Raw genomic sequence first — 27088 nt, 5'->3', positions numbered from 1 at the left:
TGACAAATGAGCATCTCAGATGTCCAGACAGATATGTTTACACTACACTTAACACAAGTAAATAGCTGGAGCAAAAGTGTATGTGTGTATGTGTGTGTGTGTGTGTGTGTGGCAGCAGACACACAAGCACAGGTTACAGGAAGACAAGTACAGTGCTTTAATACATCCTCCTTCACAAAGAGAAAATAAAACAGACACACACACACAAATATTTCAGTAACACAGTTTGGCAGACAGGCCTGGAGTGTGTGTGTGTGTGTGTGTGTGTGTGTGTGTGTGTGTGTGTGTGTGTGTGTGTGTGTGCCTGGAGTGTGTGTGTATGTATGCTCTATGTGCTGTGTGTGTGTGGTCTGTATGTAATGTGTATATGGTGTATGTGAATTGTGCATAGAGTGTGAGAGTGTGTGTGTGTGTGTGTGTGTGTGTGTGTGTGTGTGTGTGTGTGTGTGTGTGTGTGTTTGGGATATGAACACCGACTCTGTGGATAAGAGACTGAAATGATACAATCCATAGTTAGTAAGAACAACAACAGGCAGAAGGACTCCTACAGGTGAGGCTCCTACACTGTCAGTCCAACAGGTAGAGACTCCTACAGGTAACGCAGGTTGAGTCCTACAGCTGACCCAGGTAAAAGGCATGCAGGCATCAACTTCAAATAACACATGACAGAAGGAGAGAACGCAACGGAACACAACGCAACGCAGGACACTTCAATACTGGCCACCAGGGGGCACCAGCTGGGCAAAACAAGGCAAGAGGATCGACTTCAACACACACACACACCTCTTGGTGTGATGCCCGAACACACAGTAGTAGTCTGTAACACACAGAGGGTGATATTTACAGTAAACAAAAGAAAAGAAAAGAAAACACAAGAAAACAATAGCAGCTCTATGTTGCTCCCTCTGGGCGGTCACCATGGTTACACACACACACACACACACAATGACCCAGCCAGGGTTGTGTGATCATGCATCCTCCCTCAATAAAGACAGACAGACAGACAGACAGACAGACAGTACTGCAGGGTGGTGTGACGCATGAACTACAGGCTTCCTTGCGAACATGTCTCAATACACACCATCCCCTCGGCAGTGTGTGTGTGTGTGTGTGTGTGTGCGTGTGTGCATGTGCAAACGAGAGTGAGTGTGAAGTACTGAAACACTGCTATATCCCCACCGTATGTGCTTGCTGGTGTGTGTGTGTGTGTGTGTGAGGGTTAACACTGCTACATTCTCCATATATGTTTGCTTGTCTTGTTTGATATTCAGATTAGAACTGATATGCTGTGAATGCATGTGTATGTGTGTGTGTGTGAGTGAGAGTGAGAGACACTCACAGACTGTGCTCTACAGTTCATGTTGGCAAGTAACTGTTACTACAGCTGTACAATGTTTGTCCAAATATACATATATATATGTATAGTGTGTGTGTGTGTGTGTGTGGTGATACCGTTTCTCCACGGTGGGTTTGTCCACTCAGGTTTGTCCACTCAGTTCGTGGTCAGGAGAGTGTGTGTGGTCAGGAGAGTGTGTGTGGTCAGGAAAGGGTTAAATGTGCAAAGAGTCTCTTCATCTCTCCTTCATTCATTTTTTCTCTCCTCTAGTTCTCTCCATCTCCGCTAGCGACGCCGGTCCCTCTCCACAGCGCTACTTGTCCACCCCGTTAACACTCTTATTCCGCTCAGAACCGGTGGAACGCTGCCGTACAGAAGCTGAGCACGCATCAGCCTCAAATTCTCCTGAAACACACACACACACACACACACACACACACACACACACACGTTTGTCAGTACATAGTTATATGCTCTCAAAAAAAATCTTTTACAATACACGTTCTATGAGTGACATTGCCGTTGCTCTTAGTTCTTTGGGATTTAAGTTTTCTAAGGTGACAATTCGGCTTGTAGATTATTTCTCCCTCCTTTAAATTGGAGCGAGCGTGGAGCGATTTCACTGGAGCGGGAGGATTTTGAAGTGGAGCGGGGAGCGAAATCGAGCGGAGCGACCTGACGTGAATTTGAGCGGAGGAGCAGCTGAGTGAACAGCCACCTGAGCGAGGAGCGGGATAGTCACACTCTGACCAGTAATAGGGAGCACATCAGGCCTGTGTTAGATGCTGACCAGTAATAGGGAGACATCAGGCCTGTGTTAGCTACTGACCTGCACTGGCTCCCTGTTTCCTCTGTTATTACTTACAAAGCTCTGAATGGCATAGCACCTTCATATATCTCTGAGCTTTTAATTAGTTAGTTAGATAGGGGCATCTTCTGTGCATACACCAGGGGGCAGTATAAAGCCATACAGGACACCCACCAGCTTATAACACACACACGCATACACACACACTGGCATACACACACACACTCACACGGGCACACACGCATACTCACACACACACAAAGCCTCTTACCTTTCAAACTCTCTGATGGCCAGTCATCAGATTCTGTGTAACCGCTATCCTCGCACTCCGAAAAACTCTGAGGGAGGGAGAGAGAGAAAGCGAGAGAGAGAGGGGGAGAGGGGAGAAGAGAGAGAGAGAGAGAGAGAGAGGAAAAGAGGGAGAGAGAGAGAGAGAGGGAGAGAGAGAGGGGGAAGAAAGAGGGGTTATAAACATTTATTAGTGAGGTTCTGCTATGGAAGCATTTGACTTTCATCTTTAGTCGAATATCATGATCATCAGCCGACACACACACACACACACACACACACACACACACACACCTTCTGGCGGGGACCGTAGTTCTCTGCATACCACACCATCGCGTACAAACACACAAAGGTGATGAACGCCTGCCAGAGAAAGAAACAGAGGTTAAACACACAACACACACACACACATGCACACACACACACACACACACACACACACAAACTCAAATATGCACACCACACAAACACAGGGATGGAAATTAGCCACCCGCCCCCACCAAATGTGGGTAGTTTTGTGCGCTGGCGGGTGTATTTGGTCAACTTACCAGCCACTGTGGCGGGTAGAGCTAGCATACCACAAATAGTCAGATCCGGTCTAATTTTTATACTTATTGACGTGGTGTCTGTAGGGATCATGTAACGTTACCAGCATATAAGGGTAAATCACGCTGATTTAAAGTTCTACAACAACTACCAGTGAGCCGCCGCCCGCAGCATAGCCTATAGCCACTGGTGCAGTGCTTCACTTTTTGCCATTACCATTAAGAAACTGTCGCTAAGCTTTCATGTGGCACTGCTAACTTATTTCAGGATGACTGCATAAACATAAATCTAGTGAGATCTGTGGATCTGCGTTGTATCTTCACAGACTAATATTCTCACGCCAATAGTTCTCTTTTGAAGTGGCCCGTAACGTTATAGGGTCATTCCACGTCAATTCAACCAGGGCCCACGCACATAGGTCTCAAAAAATTCTGAAAAAAATACCAGGTGTACCTATGTTACCCAGGAGACACACTGTAAAATTACTCTTATGTAAGATCAATACTTTCCAAGATACAGCCAGTTTTACAGGGGGAGGGGGGTGTCGATTTTGTTTGGCTCTTTTTTTTGTCAAAGTTCACAAGCCCACAGCACAAGAACTAAACCATGTAGGAGGCTCAAATTTTGCATACTGGTACATAAATAGGAATAGTATGTAGCAAAATCGTCACGTTTGGTCTGGATAATCCTGCATGGTAATAGCTGTCCCTCAAAGTTGATACAAATTTTATTGGAGTTTTTGGTTGGGCTCTGTTTAAGCCTTCAGAAGACATATTTGTACTCAACATAGGCTCTTGATTTATTTTCCTTACTGAGATAAGTTGAAACACTCTTACAAAAAGCAATGAACAGAAAATAAATCCCTTCAGGGTCACACACATACCACATACTCACACACATACCACATACACACACACACACACACACACACACACTCTTACCACACAGAGAAGCCAGAGGAAGACATAGAGGATCTGAGTCTTGGAGAAGAGATCCTGACCAAACTTCACACACGCCAGCGCCTCCATAAACGCTATAGCCCTGTGGAGGAGACAGATGTGTTATATCACTCTCACACACACACACAATTCTAGAGTCTGTGGGGGCCTAGGGTCTGTGTTAGGCTGTAAATAATCGGACATGAAAAATCTTGTTATTCTGAAAATATAAATGTAGCCCAAAGAATAAGAATAAAACATTAACAAATAACTAAAAAAATACTACAGTAAATTAATACAGTAAATTACTTTAAAACCCTTTTTACAAAATATAAAGTTTTATTGGGGTCCTATACCCAAAATTAGTAATTCATTTATATTGATGAACTCTTTTATCTCCCCTTTCAATATTGTGAACAGTAAATGTGGACACTACAACATGAGGCACTAGGCTACAATAATTGTGGCATTGATGATGGACAGTTTAACACAGAGCCTGGCTTATTCTAATTACTTCTTTGGATAAAGTCTTTTATTCTTAATTAGGCTACTTGGTTGGCCCACATCCTGACAATGTTACAATGACAGTAGAAGCGAGAAGCAAACTACAGGAGTTGAAGCTGGGAGAAAAATAGCTAGGCCTATAAAGAGAAATGGAAAGAAAATGTTGCATTCATCTTAGCCGGTTTCACAAATGCAAAGCCTGTGTGTCTGATATGCAACAACGCAGTCGCTGCTTGAAAAGAATATCATAACGCACTACAAAACGCAGTGGCACCTTCAAGGTGGCCTAACTGCTCCAAACAGAAGCACAAAAGCGCAATATTGAAGCGCTGGACGAGGGCTATGCAAAGCTAGCAGGATCCAGTGCGTTCTGGTGTTCTTTCTCATATTTGTTTAAGCACCCACTCGCAGTCTAATTGGTGAATAGCCTAGGCTATATGTAAATCGATATTGTAAAATAAAAGATTTAATAAATTGGACTGCCAGAATAATATGGCTGGGCCAAATAATTCCAGCTTTGGCCGGCCGGTTGCCGACCCATGTCGTAGCCTAAATTTGAGGTGTTTCAGTGATATTTTAATTCCATGTCGACTGAGCCGACAGGGAGTTTTGATTTTTTAAGTAATACGCCCATTCAGCCGACCGGGAGTTCAGAACTGCGTTAGTCTACCATAACTTTATTGAGTCAATGCCAAACTCTGATGTTGATCCGTCATCACTTTGCACCCTCGATTGACGTTTACCACAGTAGCCTAAATATGTAGGCTATACGGATTCTTTGAACTCTTTTGAACACAGATCCTCTGTTTAGAAGTCCATAGCATACATGCACAGATGCTCTGCTTGTACAACAGGACAGGAGCACGTAAAATCACTCAATCATTCAAGATCTATGGACGAAATTCTCGCTTGTCCCACCGGCAAACGCGCTGAGACCAGGTCTCGGGGGCCCCCCTAGCGGCTCGGGGCACCAAGCAGTTGCCTGCCTTGCCTATTGACAAGGTGCGCCTCTGCACACACACACACAGACATACACACACACATAGACATACACACACACACACACACACAGACAGACACATAGGCATACACAGATACAGATACAGACAGACAAACACACAGACACACACACACACACACACACATACAAGCCAGCCCCTCCATGAACACTATGTCCCTCTGGAGGAGACAGATGTGTTATGTCACATTGCTTTTGTTTTTATCAGTTTTAATGCATGTTTTTTGATGCTTGATGCATGTTTTTATCATGTTTTTGATGCATCCATATATTAAAATTACCCAATATTTACATCAGTCGCCAAATATTATTGTTTTAAAAGCTCATTCATTTTGTCTACTTTCATCCTACTACAGACCAATGGGCTTCCTCTTACTACAGACCAATGGGCTTCATCCTACTACAGACCAGGTGTGGGTAGAGTACTGAACATCCATACTCAAGTAAAGTACTCCCTTCAAAAATGTAAAACTAAATATTCCTAACTGAGAAATCTACTCAAGTAAAAGTAAAAAAGTACTTTGTTAATAAATTACTCAAGTAACAAGTTTTTACATTTTTATGTTTGATGGCCCTTTAAAGGGATACAAAAGTATTCTTTACACCTGTTTGCTTTTCTCCTCTGTAGGCTAATCATATAGGCAAACATATTTTAACAGCCCAATTCAAATATATTTTATTTCATATATTTTAATATTCTTTGACACACTTTTGTAGGCCAGAATAAGCATTAAGTGGCTATGGATGGAAAATCAGTCATTTCCAATCAATTGCCAGCTGATTCTTCTGCTTTGCATTGCTAGAAGTCTGGTTATAACTTCACCATACAGACAATGTAACCTAAAAACAATGGCTATATTATGGATAGACCTATATTAGGCTACATACACACACACACACATACACACACACGTGCCGTCAAATACACACTCACTGGCCAGCACTCTCTTAATGCGTCAAGGTTGTAACAAGACCACAGGACATTCTCAATGTTTTGTTTGGAAGTCGAGTGTTCTGTCTCTAGCCGGATGTCACAGCTCATGTCATCACAGCCGCAATAGCACATACATCGTTCTTTAAGGGCTCGTTTTTTTTTAACGCCTATTCTGTGTGACAAATGCAGATCACAATAATCACTGGGGAAACGTCGAGGCAGGAAAAAGGCCTAAACACTGAACAATACTAGTATAGAGAGAGAGAGAAGGAAAATAAGTTTGTATAAAACTCCAAAGCCTCTTTGAGTGTCTAGAAAAGTGCTATAAAAATAAATATATTATTATTATTAAGAGATAAACAGAGAGAGGAGGAAGAGTGAGACATGGACATCGAACATAAAGAAACAGAAAGAGCGAGAGGGAGAGAGAGAGAGAGAGAGAAGTGGAGTGTGTGTGTGTGTGTGTGGGGGGGGGTACAGGTGAGAAAAACAGAGTGAGAGAGAGAGAGAGAGAGAGAGAGAGAGAGAGAGAGGGGGGCAACAGAAAAAAAAGCGGGAGAGAAAAAAAGTGTGTATGTGTTTTCTGAGAAACACAAACTGACATGGGGTGTGGGTAACACAACCTTTAGACACACACACACACACAAACACACACACACAAACAGGCAAAGGCCTTGCGATAAAACAATAAAAAGTATTTTGTTAACATTCATAATTCATAACCCAACCTCTCTCAATTAAATTAAATTAAATTAAATAAAAATATTCTTTATTGGCACAACATATCCTAAGTTCCATTGCCAAAGCATTCACAGGAACAATAGAAAGTAAAACAAATAAAAACAATATACAAACATTGTTACACTTCATCAATCCACTGGAAATGATGTAAATAATTATGTAATAAACATCTCTCTCTCACACCAGGGCTCTACACTAACATTTTTTTCCAGGAGCACTTGTGCGCCCAAGTTAAAAAATGTAGGAGCACAGACAAAAATTTGGGTAGCACAGTCAGTTCTGTACTTAACTTAGGCTACGTTTATACGGTGACGATGAAAAGAGAAGCAGAAGTGGCGTTAGCGTCTTCATTTTTTATTAAGCGTTTAGACGAGCATTCTCAGGGGAAATCTTTGTTTATATGAAGACGCACGAAAGTATGTGATATTCGATTGGATATGCATTCTAGACCGCTGGGTGGTGGTGTGATAGAACCCCAGTGCGTACGCCACGCAGACATTCTAATTTGACAGTTTAGCCAGAGAGGTAATCAAGGATCTTTGGTTTAGCCGTTTAGACGGAGACATAACCCGGTCGTCTTCAAAACTCTACACTCTGGAAGGAGTCTTCAGATTTTTGCGTCTTCAAGCCCCGATGGCGGGGTCGCCGTGTAAACGAAAGGCACTTATGATAAAATATTTTTTCGTCTTCCTTCGCAATCGTTCTCGTATAAACGGCCCCTTAAACATAATCTAACATTACACTGCAGCAATGCCAGTGTACCAATTGCGAATATTAAGAATGACTGACAACATTTAGGCTACAGGAAATGGGATTTTAAAGATCAGTGCCTACTTTATTTTCAGTCTGTTCTATTTTCCTACATTTTGTTAATGTAAAATAGTATAATACATTGCCATATTTGCATTTAGCCTGTATATCAAGTATCCTGCCAAATGTAGGCTAATTTATTTATTTGTGAATCCATCTGTAGCTAATCCAAATATGCCCATGGTGACCTATCTGACTGCATACTGCCTAATACTACTACTAAAACAGTCCATTTCTCTTCCACAAAACCCAACATAGGCTAATCAAGGATATATATATTTTTTATACTTTTTCCTTTTTATTTGAAATATCTGCATTGATGGGGGCAGTAGGCTTAACGTTAGGCCTACTTTTTTGTTTTGCACTTCAGCTTGTAGCCTATTCGGTGTAAACAAACAAGCATCGCGTGGAAGCCTGGAGTTGTCAGTAGCGTTCTACCTTTGAATAAAATGGGAGTATTACGGGAAGCTACTTTTGTGCCTGTTAAGCTACAGCTATATTTTGCATATTGCAGCAAATACGCCAACTGGGCTAAAAGGCATGTTAGGTTACCTTTCCTTCTCTCACTGCATTCTCAGAATCTCATCCTGTTCCTATGATATCCGGTGAATTCGGTGGATAGAAGAACTAATTTCTTCAATCTTTGCATCTTGGCTGGCTAGTCTAACTTTCCACTTTTTCTGCGTGCTCTTGGATTTGATAGAAGCGACTACTAGCGAGTCACAACGCGAAACTGCTAACGTTGATGGGAGGTGTAGTTTTTATGCTGCATTCGCGACGTGATTCTATGGTTTGCACCAGTAATGTTTCTTGATGTTGCGGTGTATTTTGTAGACAAACATTGACATGGTTAGATGTCATTCGCACCAGTCGCCCTAAATATTTTTTTGCACTCGCGACGCCATCATTTTACTCGCGTAATGCGAGTGAAAAATGCGACTGTAGAAGAGCCCTGCACACACACATATTTTTATATAATGATCTTGTATGTGTAGCTTGTCAAACCTTTTGCCTATTGTTGCATGTGCGTATGTGTGTGTATGTGGGATGTATGTGTGTGTGTATGTGTGTGTTTGTGTTGTGTATGTGTAGTGTGTGGGGGTTGGTCTAATAATAGCAGGACGTGGTGCTGTAGTGCAAATGCTGTGTACACACACACACAGAAAGCTGAGAGAGGGGCCAGCATCCTGAAGCCTCACACTCACTATGGAAACAAACACACACACACACCTACTGTAATGCACATAAGCAAACACACACACATAAGCTTTTGTTAATATTTGGGAAAACACGCGCCAAACCTTAATAACATAACAGTTTTGTAAGGTGCTACTTTGTTAATATTTGGGAAATCAATAGCTTTTTTAGAAGTAGTCTATCTAACAACCTGTTAAAAGGGAATTCAGGAACTGCGGCCAAGGCTGCTGACGGCGCAGCAAATGAACTTCAGAAACAATATTTAAGCTCACGATATTCAGACTGGCCCAAAACGTTAACGGCATGCAAGGTTAACTAGGCCTACTGTATATCATGAGGTTATTAAAGCTGGTTCCGAATTATTCATTGAATCAATAGTTTTACTTTTTTAGAAGTAGTCTATCTAACAACCTGTTAAAATGGACCAGAATTCAGGAAATTGCGTCTAGTTCATAATTTTGTTTATAATTTTGCTTCCAGATGCCATGGGGCATCAAAACGGAAACTAAAAGTAACTCCCCACTGCCCAATGGGTCTGCTTGTCATGGATTATTAAAATTTAAAATGTTTGAATTGATGTGTTTATCAGTTCCAAAGTTTAATAAATTAGACACTGATGGCACAGTGCTCTGTTTTAAGTCTTTTTTTCTGAACTAAAAATGCTTTGCGCTGGTTAGGGGGTACTTGGCTGAAAAAATATTTCACAGGGGGTACATCACTGAAAAAAGGTTGAGCACCACCACTGCTATAAGGGGTCTAGGGATCACTGTGCCTTTCAGGTGACTTTACGAGCCAATGGACTTTTGAATAATATTCAAACAAAGGTTAATCGGAACGATAAATACCGTTATTACCGGTTATCTAAAATTTTAAATAGCGTTTTTGAATTTGGTTCTGTTCCCGTTTTCGGTTGCGCTCATCCAAAAATTGCGTTTCCTAGGGTTCCGGTTTTTGTTTTTTCGAACCGTTTCTAATCCCCGCTTGAGACACACACACACCAGGTTGTGAAGGGCAGCTGGAGTGACTCACACACTCATACACACAAACACACTCACACACACTCTCACAAACTCATACACACACACACACACAAGGTTGTGAGGGGCAGCTTGAGACACTCACCCAAAGACCCAGCACTGGGTTCCCACCCTCTTACACTGGGTGTCCGTAAGGTAGGCGTAGTACTGCCTGCACAGAGAGAGAGAGAGAGAGAGGGGTTGATTGATTTACACACACACACAGAGATGCCCATTGCTCTAAGCGATGCCACACGTTTTTTTAGGCTAAAACATTTTATGTCACTTACTGCAAACATCACCTAACCAACTGCTAGCTGTCTGTGTGTGTATATGAGTATGTGTGTATGGTGTGTGTTGGAGTGTGTATGAGTGTGTGTGGTGTGTGTTGATGTGTGTGTGAGGGTGTGTTGGTGTGTGTATGAGTGTGTGTTGGTGTGTGTATGAGTGTGTGTTGGTGTGTATATGAGTGTGTGTGGTGTGTGTGTGGTGTGTGTATGAGTGTGTGTGTATGAGTGTGTGTGGTGTGTAGTGTGTGTTGGTGTGTGTGTAGTGTGTGTTGGTGTGTGTGTGAGTGTGTGTGGTGTGTATGTGGTGTGTCTATGAGTATGTGTGTTGGAGTGTGTATGAGTGTGTGTGGTGTGTGTTGGTGTGTTTGTGAGTGTGTGTTGGTGTGTGTGTGAGTGTGTGTTGGTGTGTGTATGAGTGTGTGTGTGTGGTGTGTGTGTGTGTGTGTGTGTGGTGTGTGTAGGTGTGTGTGTGTGTTGGTGTGTGTATGAGTGTGTGTTGGTGTGTATATGAGTGTGTGTTGGTGTGTGTGTGAGTGTGTGTTGGCGTACCGGACGGTCGGTGCAGTGATGACCCCGATGAAAAGGATGCGTCCGCATGTGAGGGGATGATTGGCTGGAAACACAAAGATGTGCTTCAGGAAGAAGGTGTTCAACTCTGTCAGCTGACACACACACACACACACACACACACACAGGGGAGAGGGAGAGAGATCAGATGTTGAACATCAAACTCCTTCTGCACTTAGCGCATTCTGTGCAACATATATGGGGATTGTGCAAAAAATGCTATTTTAAATACTGTATATATCTAAACAGCTAGACATGCACACTCACACATTGTACTAAAGGTTAACACACACACACACAGAGGGTTTATGATTTATTATTAGTTTATTTCCTCATTTTGACTTCTTCTTTTGCAGTCCAACCCATGAGAACACCACAACCCAACACCCTCTGCAAACACCCCCACACACACACACACACCAATGTTGGTACATTGGTCCAATTCAGACTGCCACTTCTGTGTGATGTAAGAGTTCATTATACAGTAGGGTTAAGGTCTGAGGATGAGACGTTCTGTGACTTCCTCATTGAGGGCACTTAGCAGCATTGTCTCACTTTCTCATTTCCCGTCTGACCAGCATGCCCCTACCCTGGAAACTCCAGAGTTCTCGTGGGAGCACAATTTGAATCTGCTCAGCGAGTAACTCTGGCAATGAGTAATGATGTTACTTTTACCACTTGTATGGCGGGGAGCCAATCACATCGGTGTATCTGATATAGGCGGGCTAGAGGCGAGCTAAACAGATGACGCTCGTAGTGTGTGTGTGTTTCAGGTGTGTACGTCTGAGGAGGTTGTAGGTTACAGTGATCTTAAAACAGCTACAGGCTTGACGTGATGCAAAGTCCCTAAAATCTTAGATGAAATGTGTTGTTGCTTTTTCTATTACGATGTATCTGACTGTAAAGAATATGCTGAAGGAGAGTTCAGGCATGTGTGTGTGTGTGTGTGTGTGTGTGTGTAGAATATGCTGAAGCAGAGTTCAGGAATGCGTGCGTGCGTGCGTGTGTGTGTAGAATATGCTGAAGGAGAGTTCATGTGTGTGTGCGTGCGTGTGTGTGTGTGTGTGTGTGTGTGTGTGTGTGTGTGTGTAGAATATGCTGAAGGAGAGTTTAGGCATGCGTGTGTGTGTGTACATGTGTGTGTGTGTGTGTAGAATATGCTGAAGGAGAGTTCAGGCGTGCGTGTGTGCGTACGTGTGTGCGTGTGTGTGTGTGTGTGTGTGTGTGTGTGTGTGTGTGTGTGTGTTTGTTTGTGTGTGTAGAATATGCTGAAGGAGAGTTCAGGTGTGCGTGTGTGTGTGTGGGTCACTACCTGATGATTATTTGGACCTCATTTGATGATGATCTCTGTTACAGTACACAATCTCTCTCTCTTTATCTCTCTCTCTCTCTGTCTCTCTCTCTCTGTTTCTGTCTCTATCTCTCTCTCTGTCTCTATCTTTCCCTGTCTTTATCTCTCTATCTGTCTATCTGTCTATCTCTCTCTTTCTCCCTCTCTCTTTCTCTCTCTCTCTTTAGTTCTATCTCTATCTCTCTCTGTCTGTCTCTCTATCTTTCTCTCTGAAGATCTGAGAGTGTGGGAACCACAAGAACAACAGAGAGAAAGAGGTCACTGCCATTCTTATTGTGCGTGTGTGTGTGTGTGTGTGTGTGTGTGTGTGTGTGTGTGTGTGAGAGAGAGGGAGAGAGAGAAAGAGAGAGCTGTCCATTCTTCACCACACAAAAGAAGTGAAGGGTAAGTGCTTCATTACCATAGTAACCAGAGTTTTAAAAGGTGGTGTCAGATTGTCAAATGGGAGTGTGTGTGTGTGTGTGTGAAAGGGAGAGAGAGCTCTGTGTGTGTGTGTGTGTGTGTGTGTGTGTGTGTGAGGGACAGAGCTGAGTGTGTGTGTGTGTGTGTATGTGTGTGTGTGTGTGTGTGTGTGTGTGAGAGTGTGTGAAAGAGAGACAGAGTTGAGTGTGTGTGTGTGTGTGAGTGTGAGAGACAGAGCTGAGTGTGTGTGTGTGTGTGTGTGTGTGTGTGTGTGTGTGTGTGTGAGTGTGAGAGACAGAGCTGAGTGTGTGTGTGTGTGTGTGTGTGAGACAGAGTTGAGTGTGTGACTGAATGATTTTGTGATATTCCACCACAACGGATGGGTGTGGAGATGTGCACCCGTCTGTCTCATGTAAATAGTAGCGTGGTAGTGTTCCGTTGCGGTGTATAGTGTTCCGTTGCGGTGTATAGTGTTCCGTTGCGGTGTATAGTGTTCCGTTACGGTGTCGTGGGACGGATTACAATAGCAGGCTTTGCGGGACACTTTCAAAGAGAACTATTAGCCTGTGAATATAAAATCAGTGTTTCTGCAGGGTGTGCGTGTGTGTGTGCCAGGGTTTCTGCAGGGTTCAGTCAGTCTAATTTAAGACTTTTTTAAACCTTTTTATGACCATTATGATTTAAATTATGACTTACACACAGCCTAGGTTGGGTAGCAACACAAACTTCAAAAGGTGCATTTCAGCAAATTAACTTAACATTATAGTAGCCTATTGCTGCTTTGCGGTCACAGCATCACACACATGACAGCTGCAGGTTGAAAGCTGTGTGTGTGTGTGTGTGTGCGCGGAGAGGAGAAAAGACACATAGGCTACGGTAAGCACTAGAGGCATGCTTTGCGCACACTGACATAAAATATGTATCTTACTGCAAAACAACATTCATTCTTAATGGATATAATCACCAGAATTTTACAGAAACCCGCTTCTGGTGCAACGCTTTACCATAGACTGTAAAAGAAAACATTGGCAGTGAGCCAGCACATTTTCTTGTGTGGAAAAGGCGATGGTACAACCAATAAATAAACGAGCGTATGAATTTAAGACGTGACCTACTGGTTAAGGCTTCGGACTTGTAACCGGAGGATTGCCAGTTCGAACCCCGACCAGTAGGAACAGCTGAAGTGCCCTTGAGCAAGGCACCTAACCCCTCACTGCTCCCTGAGCGCCGCTGTGGTTGGGATTAATGTGTGCTTCACCTCACTGTGTGTTCACTGTGTGCAGAGTGTGTTTCACTAATTAATGGATTGGGATAAATGCAGAGACCAAATTTTTCTCACAGGATCAAAACAGTATATATACACTTATACTTACACACTAAATGTAATTTATGACCTTGTATGGAAAATCCGGACGTTTTTATGACTTTTTAGGGCCTAAAATTCTTATTATCAAATTTAAGACTTTTTATGACCCCACGGAAACCCTGAAAATGCAGATCCACAGATCTCGATTTATTTATTTATTTATTTATCAGTTTATGCTTATGCAGTCATCCTGAAATAAGCTAGGAGTGGCACATGAAGCGTATAGCAACAGATTCTTAGCGCTAATAGTGGAAGACAGTGGAGCGCTGCGGGTGGCTCACTCACTCACTCACTCAGTGGTAGTTATTGTAGATGACATCAATTCAGTGGGATTTACCCTGATAGGCTGGTAACGTTACATGATCCCTACAGACACTTTCTTATTTTTAACCATCAATAAAATTTGACCAGATCCGACTGTATATTTGTGGTATTTATTTACCGCCAGTACAAATTTACCCGTGTTTCCAGCTTCAGTTTAGGCACGACTTCATCACCTGAGCGTGACAGATCAACTATTGACACACACACACACACACACAATTGTGGTGAGATACTGCACAGATAAGTTACTAATCTTTTGAAGATAACGTCTCAGAAGAATGCCCGTTGAAACACACACAAACACACACACCCAAAACCACGCGTAGGTTTCCACCAGAGCTGCTAATGAAACTGCGCATTGGAGTTGAACAAAGCTCCAGTCTCAAGCTAAGAACTAGAACGTTACACATTCCCCCCCGACCCTACAACACACACACACACACACACACACACACACACACACACACACACACATACAGACATGCATACACACACACACAACAGTAAGCACAAAACCACATTGCATGTCCAGCAGCCCCCAACATATATGTGTGTGTGTGGTTGTGTATGAAGTGCCTGCAGGTGGAACAGACTACCAGGATAGCGCACACACAGCCACACACACAGTTAGACAAATATATATCACACAGTCAGACAAGCATATCTCACACACACAAACACACACCTGCCAGATGATCATGAAGAGGTAGACCCCCGCGACACGCTGGAAGGAGGACTTGGGGTCAAGCCAGCGAACGTAGGTCCAGCTAGCGGGGGTGAACTGTAGCGCAGCACGCTTGATCTTTCCCGTAGTGCTGTGGATGTCCCTAAACAGACACACACACACACACACACACACACACACACACAGCAGGGTTAAGTAGGTGGTGTTAGTATGTGTGTTTGTGTATGTTAATACTGGCCCAGTAGTGTGTGTGTTTGTGTGTGTGTGCGTGTGTGTTTGACAGTATGTGCTTGTGTAAGTAGAAGCTGGCCCAGTACAGCGTATGTGCGTATGTATGTGCGTATGTGTGTGTGTGTGTGTGTGTGTGTGTGTGTGTGTGTGTGTGTGTGTGTGTGTGTGTGTGTGTGTGTGTGTGTGTGTGGTTACTTGATGCTGGCCCAGTGGTAGGTGCGCATCTCCAGGAAGCGACACACAGTCATGCCCATCCAGATCCCGCCGCCGTTACACAGCAGGATGTCCAGAATCACCTGATCCCACCAGCACTCCGCAAAGTTAGGCAGCAGGTGCATGAAGAACAGCTGCACACACACACACACACACACCACGGAAAAAACAGGGTCAAACGGATATATAGCTCATATCACAACTGAATACAGCACTTCTGATTGTTTATTCATGAACAGCACACAGATAATAGGCTGCTGATATTAGCCAGCTGCAGCTGCGGCGTGTGTTTTACATTACAGTCCCATGGAGTAGACCGTGTTTTACATTATAGCCCCATGGAGTAGACCGTGTTTTACATTATAGCCCCATGGAGTAGAACGTGTTTTACTGTACATTATACATTATAGTCCCATGGAGTACACCGCGTTTTACATTATACTCCCATGGAGTAGACCGTGTTTTACATTATAGCCCCATGGAGTAGACCGTGTTTTACATTACAGTCCCATGGAGTAGAACGTTTTACATTACAGTCCCATGGAGTAGACCGTGTTTTACTGTACATTATACATTATAGTCCCATGGAGTAGACCGTGTTTTACATTACAGTCCCATGGAGTAGACCGTGTTTTACATTATAGCCCCATGGAGTAGACCGTGTTTTACATTACAGTCCCATGGAGTAGAACGTTTTACATTACAGTCCCATGGAGTAGACCGTGTTTTACATTACAGTCCCATGGAGTAGACCGTGTTTTACATTACAGTCCCATGGAGTAGAACGTTTTACATTACAGTCCCATGGAGTAGACCGTGTTTTACTGTACATTATACATTACAGTCCCATGGAGTAGACCGTGTTTTACATTATACATTACAGTCCCATGGAGTAGACCGTGTTTTACATTACAGTCCCATGGAGTAGACCGTGTTTTACATTATAGTCCCATGGAGTAGACCGTGTTTTCAAAAACGTCCTCGACTTCCTTTACAACGTGATAACAGAAGTCTTTATCTGCAGCTCAGAAAGTTGACAAATGTTTCAGCTTCTAGTGGAAAAACGCCCTACATCTCTGTTTTTGACAGCAGACCAATCACAAGTGGATACTTTGCATTTCACAAAAAGATGCTTCTGGTTGCTTTTTGGAACAAAAACGACGGCAGACTTTTTAAAAACTGAAAAAGCGGTCTGCACAACTTCTCTTGTCAGAAAAAGAAGCCAAGTCCCAAGTCCCCTGGTTTTGTATGACTACCCAGACCCACATTAATGTATGTATGTATGATTCTACCCAGTCCTACATTAATGTATTTATGTATGACTCTACCCAGTCCCACATTAATGTATGTATATATGACTCTACCCAGACCCATATTAATGACTCTACCCAGTCCTACATTAATGTATGTATGACTCTACCCAGTCCCACATTAATGTATGTATGACTCTACCCAGTCCTACATTAATATATGTATGACTCTACCCAGTCCTACATTAATATATGTATGACTCTACCCAGTCCTACATTAATATATGTATGACTCTACCCAGTCCCACATTAATGTATGTATGACTCTACCCAGTCCTACATTAATGTATGTATGACTCTACCCAGTCCTACATTAATGTATGTATGACTCTACCCAGTCCTACATTAAACACCAGGGACTGAAAGGAGAGTGATTTTCATTTCGGTTCATTCTGAGCAAAAACATTCTATTTGGTTCCTGTTCCAGTGTTCCAAGGCCTCTTCTCTAAAGGGGAACCGGTTAGAACATTATAAACGTTACTGTTAATGTCGTTCCTTTAAAAATGACATTGCTTTTACAAATTTGCATCTTGGCATACATGCTGGACGTGACATTGGGGGTGTGGCTATATTGTCGAGTCTACCTTTGAGTTCGAAGTTCGAGATTGAGATGTAATTTCGATTGATTTCGACTTAAAATCTAAATGGTGACGTGTGTGTGTGTGTGAGAGAGTGTGTGTGTGTGTGTGTGTGTGTGTGTGTGTGTGTGTGTGAGTGTGTGTGTGTGTGTGTACGTACCTCCGTGAGTTCCCAGGTGATGCTGATGGTCCAACAGAGGCCGTAGCTGCGGATGAGTAGGGCTTTCATGCCCCACCCCCAGAAATGGCTGAAGGCAAAGATGTCGAAGTGGCTCAGGATCCGCTCCCACGTGATCACATGACAGTTCACCGCATACTCCTGTGGGTGACAGCCCAACATCAGCACCAGTGTGTACCAGAGTGTGTGTGTGAGAGAGAGCCCAACATCAGCACCAGTGTGTACCAGAGTGTGTGTGTGAGAGCCCAACATCAGCACAAGCGTATACAAGAGTGTGTGTGTTTGAGGCAGAGGGGCTGTGGGTGCATTGTGTGTGTTTGAGGCAGAGGGGCTGTGGGTGCATTCACACACACACACACACACACACACACACACACACTAATTTCATATATTTACGCGCACGCACACACACACACACACACACACACACACACACACACACACACACTAATTTCATATATTTTTGGGAACAATTTACACAATTAAATCTTGTTTTAACAATAGGAACATTTGTAACTCCGTTCCATGACTTATGAAACCTATATGTCTTAGAGAGGTACGTCAAAACTTGTCACAGTCACAAAATCTTTGGTCATATTATAGGAAACAAGTATAGAAACATTTCTACATGAGTTTTTTTAATGTTATAGTTTGAGAGCCGCATGTTTAATGATGTTGACTTTTATGGTAAAAGTCATTTTCTGTTACTCCGTTACCGGGAACTTTCTGGCTTTAAAATCATATAAAGATTTAATTTCACCAGACCATTTAAGTAGTGTTGGGTATCGTTTGGGTTTTTCCAATACCGCTGCTAAATCGATACTTTTAAAATTTTGCCGGTGCCAAATCTGTGCCTGTTTTTAAAACAAAATGGGCAAACCAATGGTGGAAAGCATGAAATCGCTTTTTTGATTGAAGACAAATTTGAACATTAAATTGAACTATATATTCAATTTATTATCTATAACTGTAGTTTCATTGTTTCTAGGCATAATTCTAATTACAGATGACTTGCCATAACTTTAAATGTAAAAACAGCTTGGCATGGATGCACACACAATGCCAAACTTTCCTCTGCTTTCAAGTTTATCCAGTGCAGATAGCTTGTCATAACTTGACATGTTAAAAAACACCTTGCCATGGCCCTGCAAGGTCATGCTGGTCATGGACAACAGCAATTGCATTCTAATCTAACATCAAGGAACTCTGCTTTAAAGTTTATCCAGTGTGTTCTCAAATGCTTTAATAAATTTGATGTCTTCCCCCTTAGTTCGTTTTTAAACATGTTACATATGCCGGTGTTGGGAGTGTTTTGATTCACAGTGCTAGTAGGCAACCTCCTGTCAGAGCAGCTTAATTAGCGATAATGTCAAGTGATGGTTCCCTAGACTTAAGCGGCCTTTTGGTGCCCAACCCTACATTTAAGTACATGTAGGCACATAAAATATTGTTCTTAAATTTTGGTTCATTAATTGCTGATTGGCACCAAAAAATCTAGTGGGAGTGTAACTCTGTTACCGTGTGATCTTCCCCTCAATCAAATTCACTCTCTGGATTGGCCTAGTCAAAGTTCAGACCTCAATTCCATAGAAATGTTTTGGCCAGATCTGATGGGGGCATGAAAGGTGCTATACAAATAAAGCTTTTATTATTATATTATTATTATTATTATTCCATAGAAACGTTTTGGCTGATGGGGGCAGTGCATGTTAGTGGTCCCTCCAACCTCTCTCAACTGGCCGAGTTCAGCAAGAAGGATTTGGCAAAAATCCGCAGAACCAGATGTGAGACACAGTGGCTAATGGGTACAGAAGACGTTTGGTTGAAGTGGTGGTTGCAAAAGGAGGTGCTACAAGAAATTAACTGCATGGGTTCACATACTTTTGCAAATGTCATATTTAAGCAATAAGCCTAGAGAGACCGTAGGTTACACTGATTCTACAACAGCTAAGGGGCGTTATTAGGCACGACGCGCTAACTCGAGTGGCTTATTGCTTTTCTAAAACTGTTACTATAAATACCTTGCAAAGTTTCATAAAGTAAAGGCACAGCAACGAGAAATGTAATGATTTATTCATAATCATTCTTCCACCAAGAAATATATTTGCTCTATCTGAATGGTTGCCAAGCAACGTCGAGACGCAGCTACTTTAACTTTTGTATCAAGTTATGGTAGCGCAGCCAGTAATATAAAATGAAATGCGGTCAAAGTGTATGTTTATGCTGCATTTTACAACGGCATCAAACGCGATTCCGCCAATAAACAATCAAGGACTGGAACTATCAGTTTTAGAATTTGAGTTTTTGTGAACTACACCACCGCTGGCTAGTAGGTGATGTCGTTCGTTAGCAACCCACCGAACACAGTGAATTTTAATGATCTTATCATTCATCTCACTTTAAGAATATTCGCTGAAATTATCCAGGTAGCAAGTAAAGCATGTTATAGACAGGAACTGAGCAATACTAGCTGGCTAGTTAGAAATGATCCTGACTGTCATCAGTGCACCAAAACTAACTTTTTTGTTAATGTTTTGCCTAGCGAACCGAACCGAAGCTCATGGCAGGCCACATGAAGTTAACGTTAGCCTACCACTAACGTCATGTAAACCACACAATAACAATAAGGCATGTTTCTGATAGGCCTATTTGACAGAGTAAGCATATCAGCAGAGAAGTTTTATTTTAAATTGTATAATTTTCAAAAAAGTATAATTATTGCAAGTTGCACTACTTTTTGTATTGGTTTTAAGATGTTTGTGAAATTTGCACAGTAAAAGTTCTGTATTTTGAATGCAATTGTCTTTGCATTCTGATTAGATTCTTCATTAGAATCATGAGTGGGTCTTTGTAAACAGCATCATTTTCTGGGGCCATGCAAAACTGCATTACCACTAGTGTGGAGTTATTCTACATCATGACAGTAAAATAGACCATCCTTAGTCAATGTACTGCAGCAATTCCTCTCTCAACCTGTAGAAAATGCTGTGAACATCTGATTATGCATGGAAAAAAAATACCGTCATATACCGTGAAACCGTAAGAATTTTGAAAAATACTGTGATATACATTTTTGGTCATACCGCCCAGCACTAGCTATATCCATACTGTATTAAACTGTAGAGCTATATCCATACTGTATGGTTAAACTCCCTCCTTACAGTATTAGGTGAGGAGAGGGAGGAGGAGAAGAGGTGGAGAAGAGAGAAGAGGATGGGTGTGGTTCTAAAAGAAGAGGATGCGTGTGGTTCTAAAAGAAGAGAATGCGTGTGGTTCTGACCATGATGTCGGCCTCTCGGGCTGCGTAGCGCAGGTTTGGGTCGAACCAGAACATGAGCTGCTTCACCTGACCCCAGTTCAGGAACATTATGAAGGCTAGGAAGAGGAAGTACAGGACACTCAACCCTGAAACAGAGAAACAGAGAGAGAGAGAGAGAGAGAGAGAGGCAAAGAGAAACAGAGAGTTAAATGGTGTGAGAGCACCTCAGCGGTGTGCCAAACAGCCAACACAGCAGAACTGGCTGTTGATTTAATAGCTTAATAGTTATCATTATTGGTGCACTGCAAAAACTGATATCTAACACAATCTAACCAAGTGTTATTAATCTTATATCAAGTAGGGCTGGGATAAACGATTATTTTTTAAACGATTAATCTAGCGATTATTTTCTCGATGCATCGATTAATCTAACGATTCATTTTTTCAGTCGGATTCGATTTCGATTTGATTATCTCCCCATTAATTGACTAATAGCAACTTATACATGTTGATTTACATATCTGAATGAAAAAAACATGAATTCCTTAACATTGGAATATATGTTTATTGCTCTTAAGATTCCAAAATAAAGACTATACAAGTGCAAAGTAATGCATTCTTAGTCAGAGGTAGCATTCAGTTCAGTTCAGTAGTGTATAGGTCTAATTGAGTGCCTGTCAATTTAAGACAACGTTTGTGAGGGAATCCTTGCAATTAACATTAACACAGTTAAAACGCTGCTGATGTGTGGATGCAATTTATAACGTAGTTAGTTCAAATAACGGTTCGTACTTCTCCTTGGGACAAGCACTTTTGAGTCTTGGAAAACACTTTTCCATTTACATCGGGATTTTGCAAACATTCAGTGTCAGAGTCAATAAAATGAGCCCTGCATGAATAACGAAATTGACAAACAGCTGTAAGCATGCTAAACTCAACATCCAAACAGTATTCTAACGTTAGCTTTGAGATAATAATCTTGATTGCATAACTTTGCTAAGGTCTCATCACAACACAGTACATTGAGGAGACCAAACTAAGTAGAGTTAACTTTAATGCAGCAGTTTTGAACAAATTTGCACAGCATGGTCACGACGCTAAGCGGATTTAATAGCAATTTAGCCCGCCGCGTTCTATGCAATGCTTCTATGTGGCAACAACAATCCTTCAACAATCCTGAATATTTTGTTAAATGCACATGCAGAGGAGGGGTAGCGGGCTCTTACAAGAGAGAGTGGCCGGGACAAGAAAAGGCTGCGTGCGTGAAAAGCACAGCTCAATGATTTCGTGGCCCCCAGCCACAGATTAGTCAATTTATGGGAAACACTGAAGGTGTAAAATGAAAAATATTTAGCGACACACATTATGCTTAACGGTCATATTTTGCGTCGGCATATTTTTTCGATTACGTCGACGCGTTGCCCCAGCCCTAATATCAAGCTAAAAAAAAATAGTTGGTATTGTTTTCAGTATAAAGAGACTTACTTAGCGCTTTCTCATGAAATCATTTGACTTAATTTAAGAAAAGTTTTACTTATTTTAAGACATTTGTCTGCCAGTGCGTTGAATAAATTTGTCTTGATAAGACTCCTTAAAATAAGTCAAGGTCTTCTTAAATTAAGCCAAAACGGGAGAGCACTAGGTAAGTCTTTTCTACGACGGAGTATTAGGGCCACACATGAAGGAAAAAATATTTTTGCCATGACTAGATTAAACTCGCCATGTCGACATTAAACTCGACATTTCGAGAATAAAGTTGAAATATCATGTCGACTTTAATCTCTACGTGTCAACATTAAACTCAACATTTTGAGAATAAAGGCCTAGTTTGGAGAGAGAACGACCGCTCGGGACAATTGAAAGGGAGGACGAATTAAACATTCCAGTTTTCTTCGACCGCAACAATGATTAGACATAGGCCTATATCATGTGAACAAAACATAAAACATTAACCTCCGTTGCTCAGCCAAATACTTTCCTGTAGGTCCTTATCACGGAGTTACAGGCGATAAATGCGATGGTCAAAAGTAGCCTAAACGTCATTAGCGGTTTATTTATTTATTGTAGGCCTATTATTAAAGAGTGTTTTTCATCTAAAGGTTCAACTTCATGCTTATGCACTAGACTAGGCATACTAGGCGCTCTCCCCAATCCTAGAATTTCACATTGCTTGTTTGTAATGGATGCAAAACAGCCTATTGCTGAATGTCTAGGGACGAATGAAGCTGTCGTCCTCCCGACCACCCCATGTACTAGTAGCCTACATGCGCACATATGCACACATAGTGCATAAATAAAGTATACATGCACACATATTCCCTCACAGGATCAAAATAGTATATATGCTTAGGCTATACCTGTGTTTATAGCTTCCTATGTTTATTGCAGGTGAGACATGGAAAAGCAGTTTTAGAGAAATTAGTTAACCTATGGAGAGTGACGGCCTGTGGTTCATGAAGGGCAGTTATTTGAATGTGCGGTGGCCTTACCCACGTAAAACAGAGTGAAATAGCATTTGTATAGAAACATTATATCATTGGATACATGTATTATTCTAGCTATATAGCCTAAACAGCATAGTGCATGGTATTTCCAACCACGAGATACAGCACTTCACGATGACGGCAATGAGTAGTTAACAGACAAGACGCAATCTATCTGAATATCTGCAATCTATCTGAAATAACACCTATTTGATTTGAAGCCCATTATTCATGTAACATATTGTGTGTTAGTGTAGGCTATCTTAAACTGTGTATGCTATGTCTAAACTGTATTGCGAGTTTAATGTCAGCATGTCGACTTTAAAGTCGACACGTCGAGATTAAAGTCGACATGACATCTCAACTTTATTATCGAAATGTCGAGTTTAATGTCTACATGGCGACTTTAAAGTCAACATGTCGAGTTTAATCTCGCCATGGCAAAAATATTTTTTTCTTCATGTGTGGCCCTAATACTCCGTCGTACTTTTCATACTAAAAACAATACCAAATAGATTCTTTGATCTTAATAGAAGATTATTAACACTTGGTTGGATTTCCTTTTTTGCAGTGTGTAAACAGCTGTTAGTTTAATAGTTTAATAGTTATCGTTATTGGTGTAAACGGCTGTTAATTTAATAGTTACTGGTTAGCACTTCGGACCTGTAACCGGAGGGCTACCGGTTTGAACCCCGACCAGTAGGGCACGGCTGAAGTGCCCTTGAGCAAGGCATCTAACCCCTCACTGCTCCCCGAGCGCCGCTGTTGATGCAGGCAGCTCACTGCGCCGGGATTAGTGTGTGCTTCACCTTACTGTGTGTTCACTGTGTGCTGTGTGTTTCACTAATTCACGGATTGGGATAAATGCAGAGACCAAATTTCCCTCACGGGATCAAAAGAGTATATACTTATACTTATATATCCTCTACTCACCAAAGACGATGCGCCATATTGCCGGATGGGGTCTGGTGAAGGGGCCTGGGGAGAGAGAGAGAAGTCACCACCGACATCACTTCCTGTCTGGAACACACAGGTGAAGGCCTCAATAGTGACTACAAAAATAACGTCCTGGTTTCTCTATGGTGACCAACACATTTTGAGATTGTGTTAATGGGCAGAGGTCTATCAGGGTTGTTGTGTATTGTGTGCAGCCGCCCAGCCATTGAGGAGAGGCTGGCTGTGGCTGTGGCTACTGTCTGGTCTGGCGGAAGTTAGCAGGCGATGCTAGCACAGCTCATTTCACATCTGTGCGCACATCTGGCGTGCTCACCGTTGGGGAAGGCAAGGACGCTGATGACCAGGAAAAACGACACGACCACGATGAGGCCAATCCACAGGTTATTATCCTGATTGCCGTCATCCCTGATAAAAATACAGAAAGTTTACACACTCTGTGACGTTTACGCCATTCATAGCCTCCTGTCCACAACATCACATGTCATGACATGACTTCAGCCCCTCCCTATAATGTTAACCAGTTTCGCTTAACGTTATTATGCTAAAATAATCTGCCTCTGGTGTGAGGACATCCACAATGAGATTTTTAACCCTGGACACTTTTTGGTTTTTGAACGAAAGACTATAGTGACTGACTTACACTAGAATCGTTACACTAACGTTACCCCAGCTTGCCTTGGTACCAGTCATGTTTACATTGTTAGCATACGTGCAACTATTCATAAATATATCTTATATCAACAAAGTGTGTGGGCTTCATTCAAATTAATTTCACCATGTATGATTTCAAATGAATGCTGTAAGACATTAGGAAATGTTCGCTAGTCATAGAACGGGACTGTCCCGTTAGGTGCTTAGTCTTCCTGAGCTTTGACACTTGCTAGCCAGCTAACGGCATTAGCCCGACACGGTTCAATGACAGCATCCTATGATGTAGCTACCGCTAGCTAGCTAACCACTTAGCTTTTCGGCCAACTTCACTTACCTTGTAAAGGCAAAGTACATTAAACTTAGTACGGTACATGTTAATAGGGTTATCGTGTGAGGCCTATAAAAGAAGTCGATGGTAATGTCTTCCACTTGCTGCTCATTGATCATGCGAAAATGTTTGTAGTTGACATCATTCTTATTGAGGGTCCGGGTTCCGTAGACGGACGCCATAGTCGCAGGCAGGGAGAGGGTCTTCTCTCTCTCGGTGCTCGCTGCGTCTCTCGGGTGATCTAATGTCTGATCTCTAATCCGAAAATCATCCCTTCCGTTGTGAGGTAAAGCGATGTGATATGAACAAACATCTGTGGCTTAGGTAACGGCGTCAGAGCCCTGTCCTCATAACCGGCATGAAAAGAGTTAACAAACGACGGAGTGGGTGCAGCACAGTTCAATGTGAAAATTTGCTGGACTAGGATTGGTGTGTGTGGAAAGGGCGTCCGCTACTATGGAAAGCCCAATAGGTCAAACAAACTTGGGCTGCCAGTCTACCTCACGATTTCACAATCAAGGGTAATTTCCCAGGACACGGTCAGTTGGTCCCGTCCCCCACAGTTTAGATTTACAGGCTAATTTAGAATAACGGCCAGAGATAGCCTACACATGAGCTCTCCCACTCTGCACGTGCACAACCAACAACAAGGGGTTCGCATGCTACCATCCCCTTGATGTGTGTGTGTGTGTATGTGTCTGTGTGAGACTTGACACCTGGCAGTTCTGAAGATGGTGACAGTAGATATGTGGAAAAGCACGCGGTCACAGCAGGGTTTTATTGAGCGATGGAGGAGTGTGTGTGTGTGTGTGTGTGTGTGTGTGTGTGTGTATGAGTGGTGGAGGAAGGGAGGCCAACAGACACTCTGCTTCCTCTTCTCGCTCATACTATAACAAACATCTGTGGTTATTGTGTTGTGTTTCAGCCCCCACCACCCACAAACACACACACACATTCAAAAAATCACACAGACTCACAGGCAGCATAAAAAAGACTTGTGGTAGGCTACAGCTATGTGTGTGTGTGTGTGTGTGTGTAAGCTTCCACCAATGTGTAAAGTAGAGGGTGGAAGCTCACATCTTATATTCAGTTGTGGCCCTCTCTGACACACACACACACACATACACAAACATACACAGATACAGCACAAAAGGACAGAACCTCCCTCCAACTTGAGTGCGTACACACACACACACACACACACACACACACACACACACAGTTTTAGTTGGCTTAGCATAGTGATAAACATACAGAGAGATTTATAGGCACATACTGTACATACAGATATCGATTTAAATACAGAGGTTGTGGCCAACACACACACATACACACACACACACACACACACACACACACACACACACACACACAGGGATGTAGTGGAGGCTAAACGCAAGTAAACATAGTTTATCCACCTCTGAAATTTCAGAAATAAGAGTTTACTCACCTCAGTTTATCCACCTCTCAAAAGAGTTTATTCACTTTTAACATTAAGAAATTACACTGTATTATCCAATATTATCCTATATTCCCAATATGTACACTCATCAACACTCTAGGAACCATTTCATACCATTGGTATTGTTATAAACATTGTACAATAACCTCCACCATCATCAAACATGTTCTGAATGCCTTTTTTAAAAAATCTGATACCGCATGGCACAGTCCACCTCACCTAGATCGCAGAATTCATAGTTTACCCACCTCTTATTTTACCACTACATCCCTGCACACACACACACACACACACACACACACACATACACACACAAA

The 27088-nt window shown here is 42.2% G+C and overlaps 1 protein-coding gene across 2 annotated transcripts; it reads right to left on the bottom strand.

Moving 5' to 3' along the window:
- Window positions 1–133: 133 nt before the first annotated feature.
- On the bottom strand, window positions 134–25837 carry ptdss1a (phosphatidylserine synthase 1a). Of its 2 annotated transcripts, XR_007195522.1 has the most exons (14): window positions 25316–25837; window positions 24644–24735; window positions 24307–24351; window positions 20912–21036; window positions 17614–17772; window positions 15548–15699; window positions 15122–15263; window positions 10976–11088; window positions 10243–10308; window positions 3920–4019; window positions 2727–2795; window positions 2416–2482; window positions 927–1741; window positions 770–783 (listed from the first exon to the last, which is right to left on the bottom strand). XR_007195522.1 is itself a non-coding variant. In XM_048261452.1 (13 exons), the coding sequence occupies exons 1-13, from the start codon at window positions 25489–25491 to the stop codon at window positions 1650–1652; spliced, it is 1398 nt and encodes a 465-aa protein (XP_048117409.1). In that variant the 5' UTR covers window positions 25492–25837; the 3' UTR covers window positions 134–1649. The 2 variants fall into 2 exon arrangements, 1 of the variants encoding a protein (XP_048117409.1); XM_048261452.1 differs by having other exon boundaries at window positions 134–1741.
- Window positions 25838–27088: the final 1251 nt, after the last annotated feature.

This window comes from Alosa alosa, chromosome 13 (assembly GCF_017589495.1).
Source record: "Alosa alosa isolate M-15738 ecotype Scorff River chromosome 13, AALO_Geno_1.1, whole genome shotgun sequence".
Lineage (NCBI taxonomy): Eukaryota > Metazoa > Chordata > Actinopteri > Clupeiformes > Clupeidae > Alosa > Alosa alosa.
The sequence above is the reverse complement of the archived record's forward strand: the minus strand, read 5'-3'. Positions and strand labels throughout refer to the sequence as shown.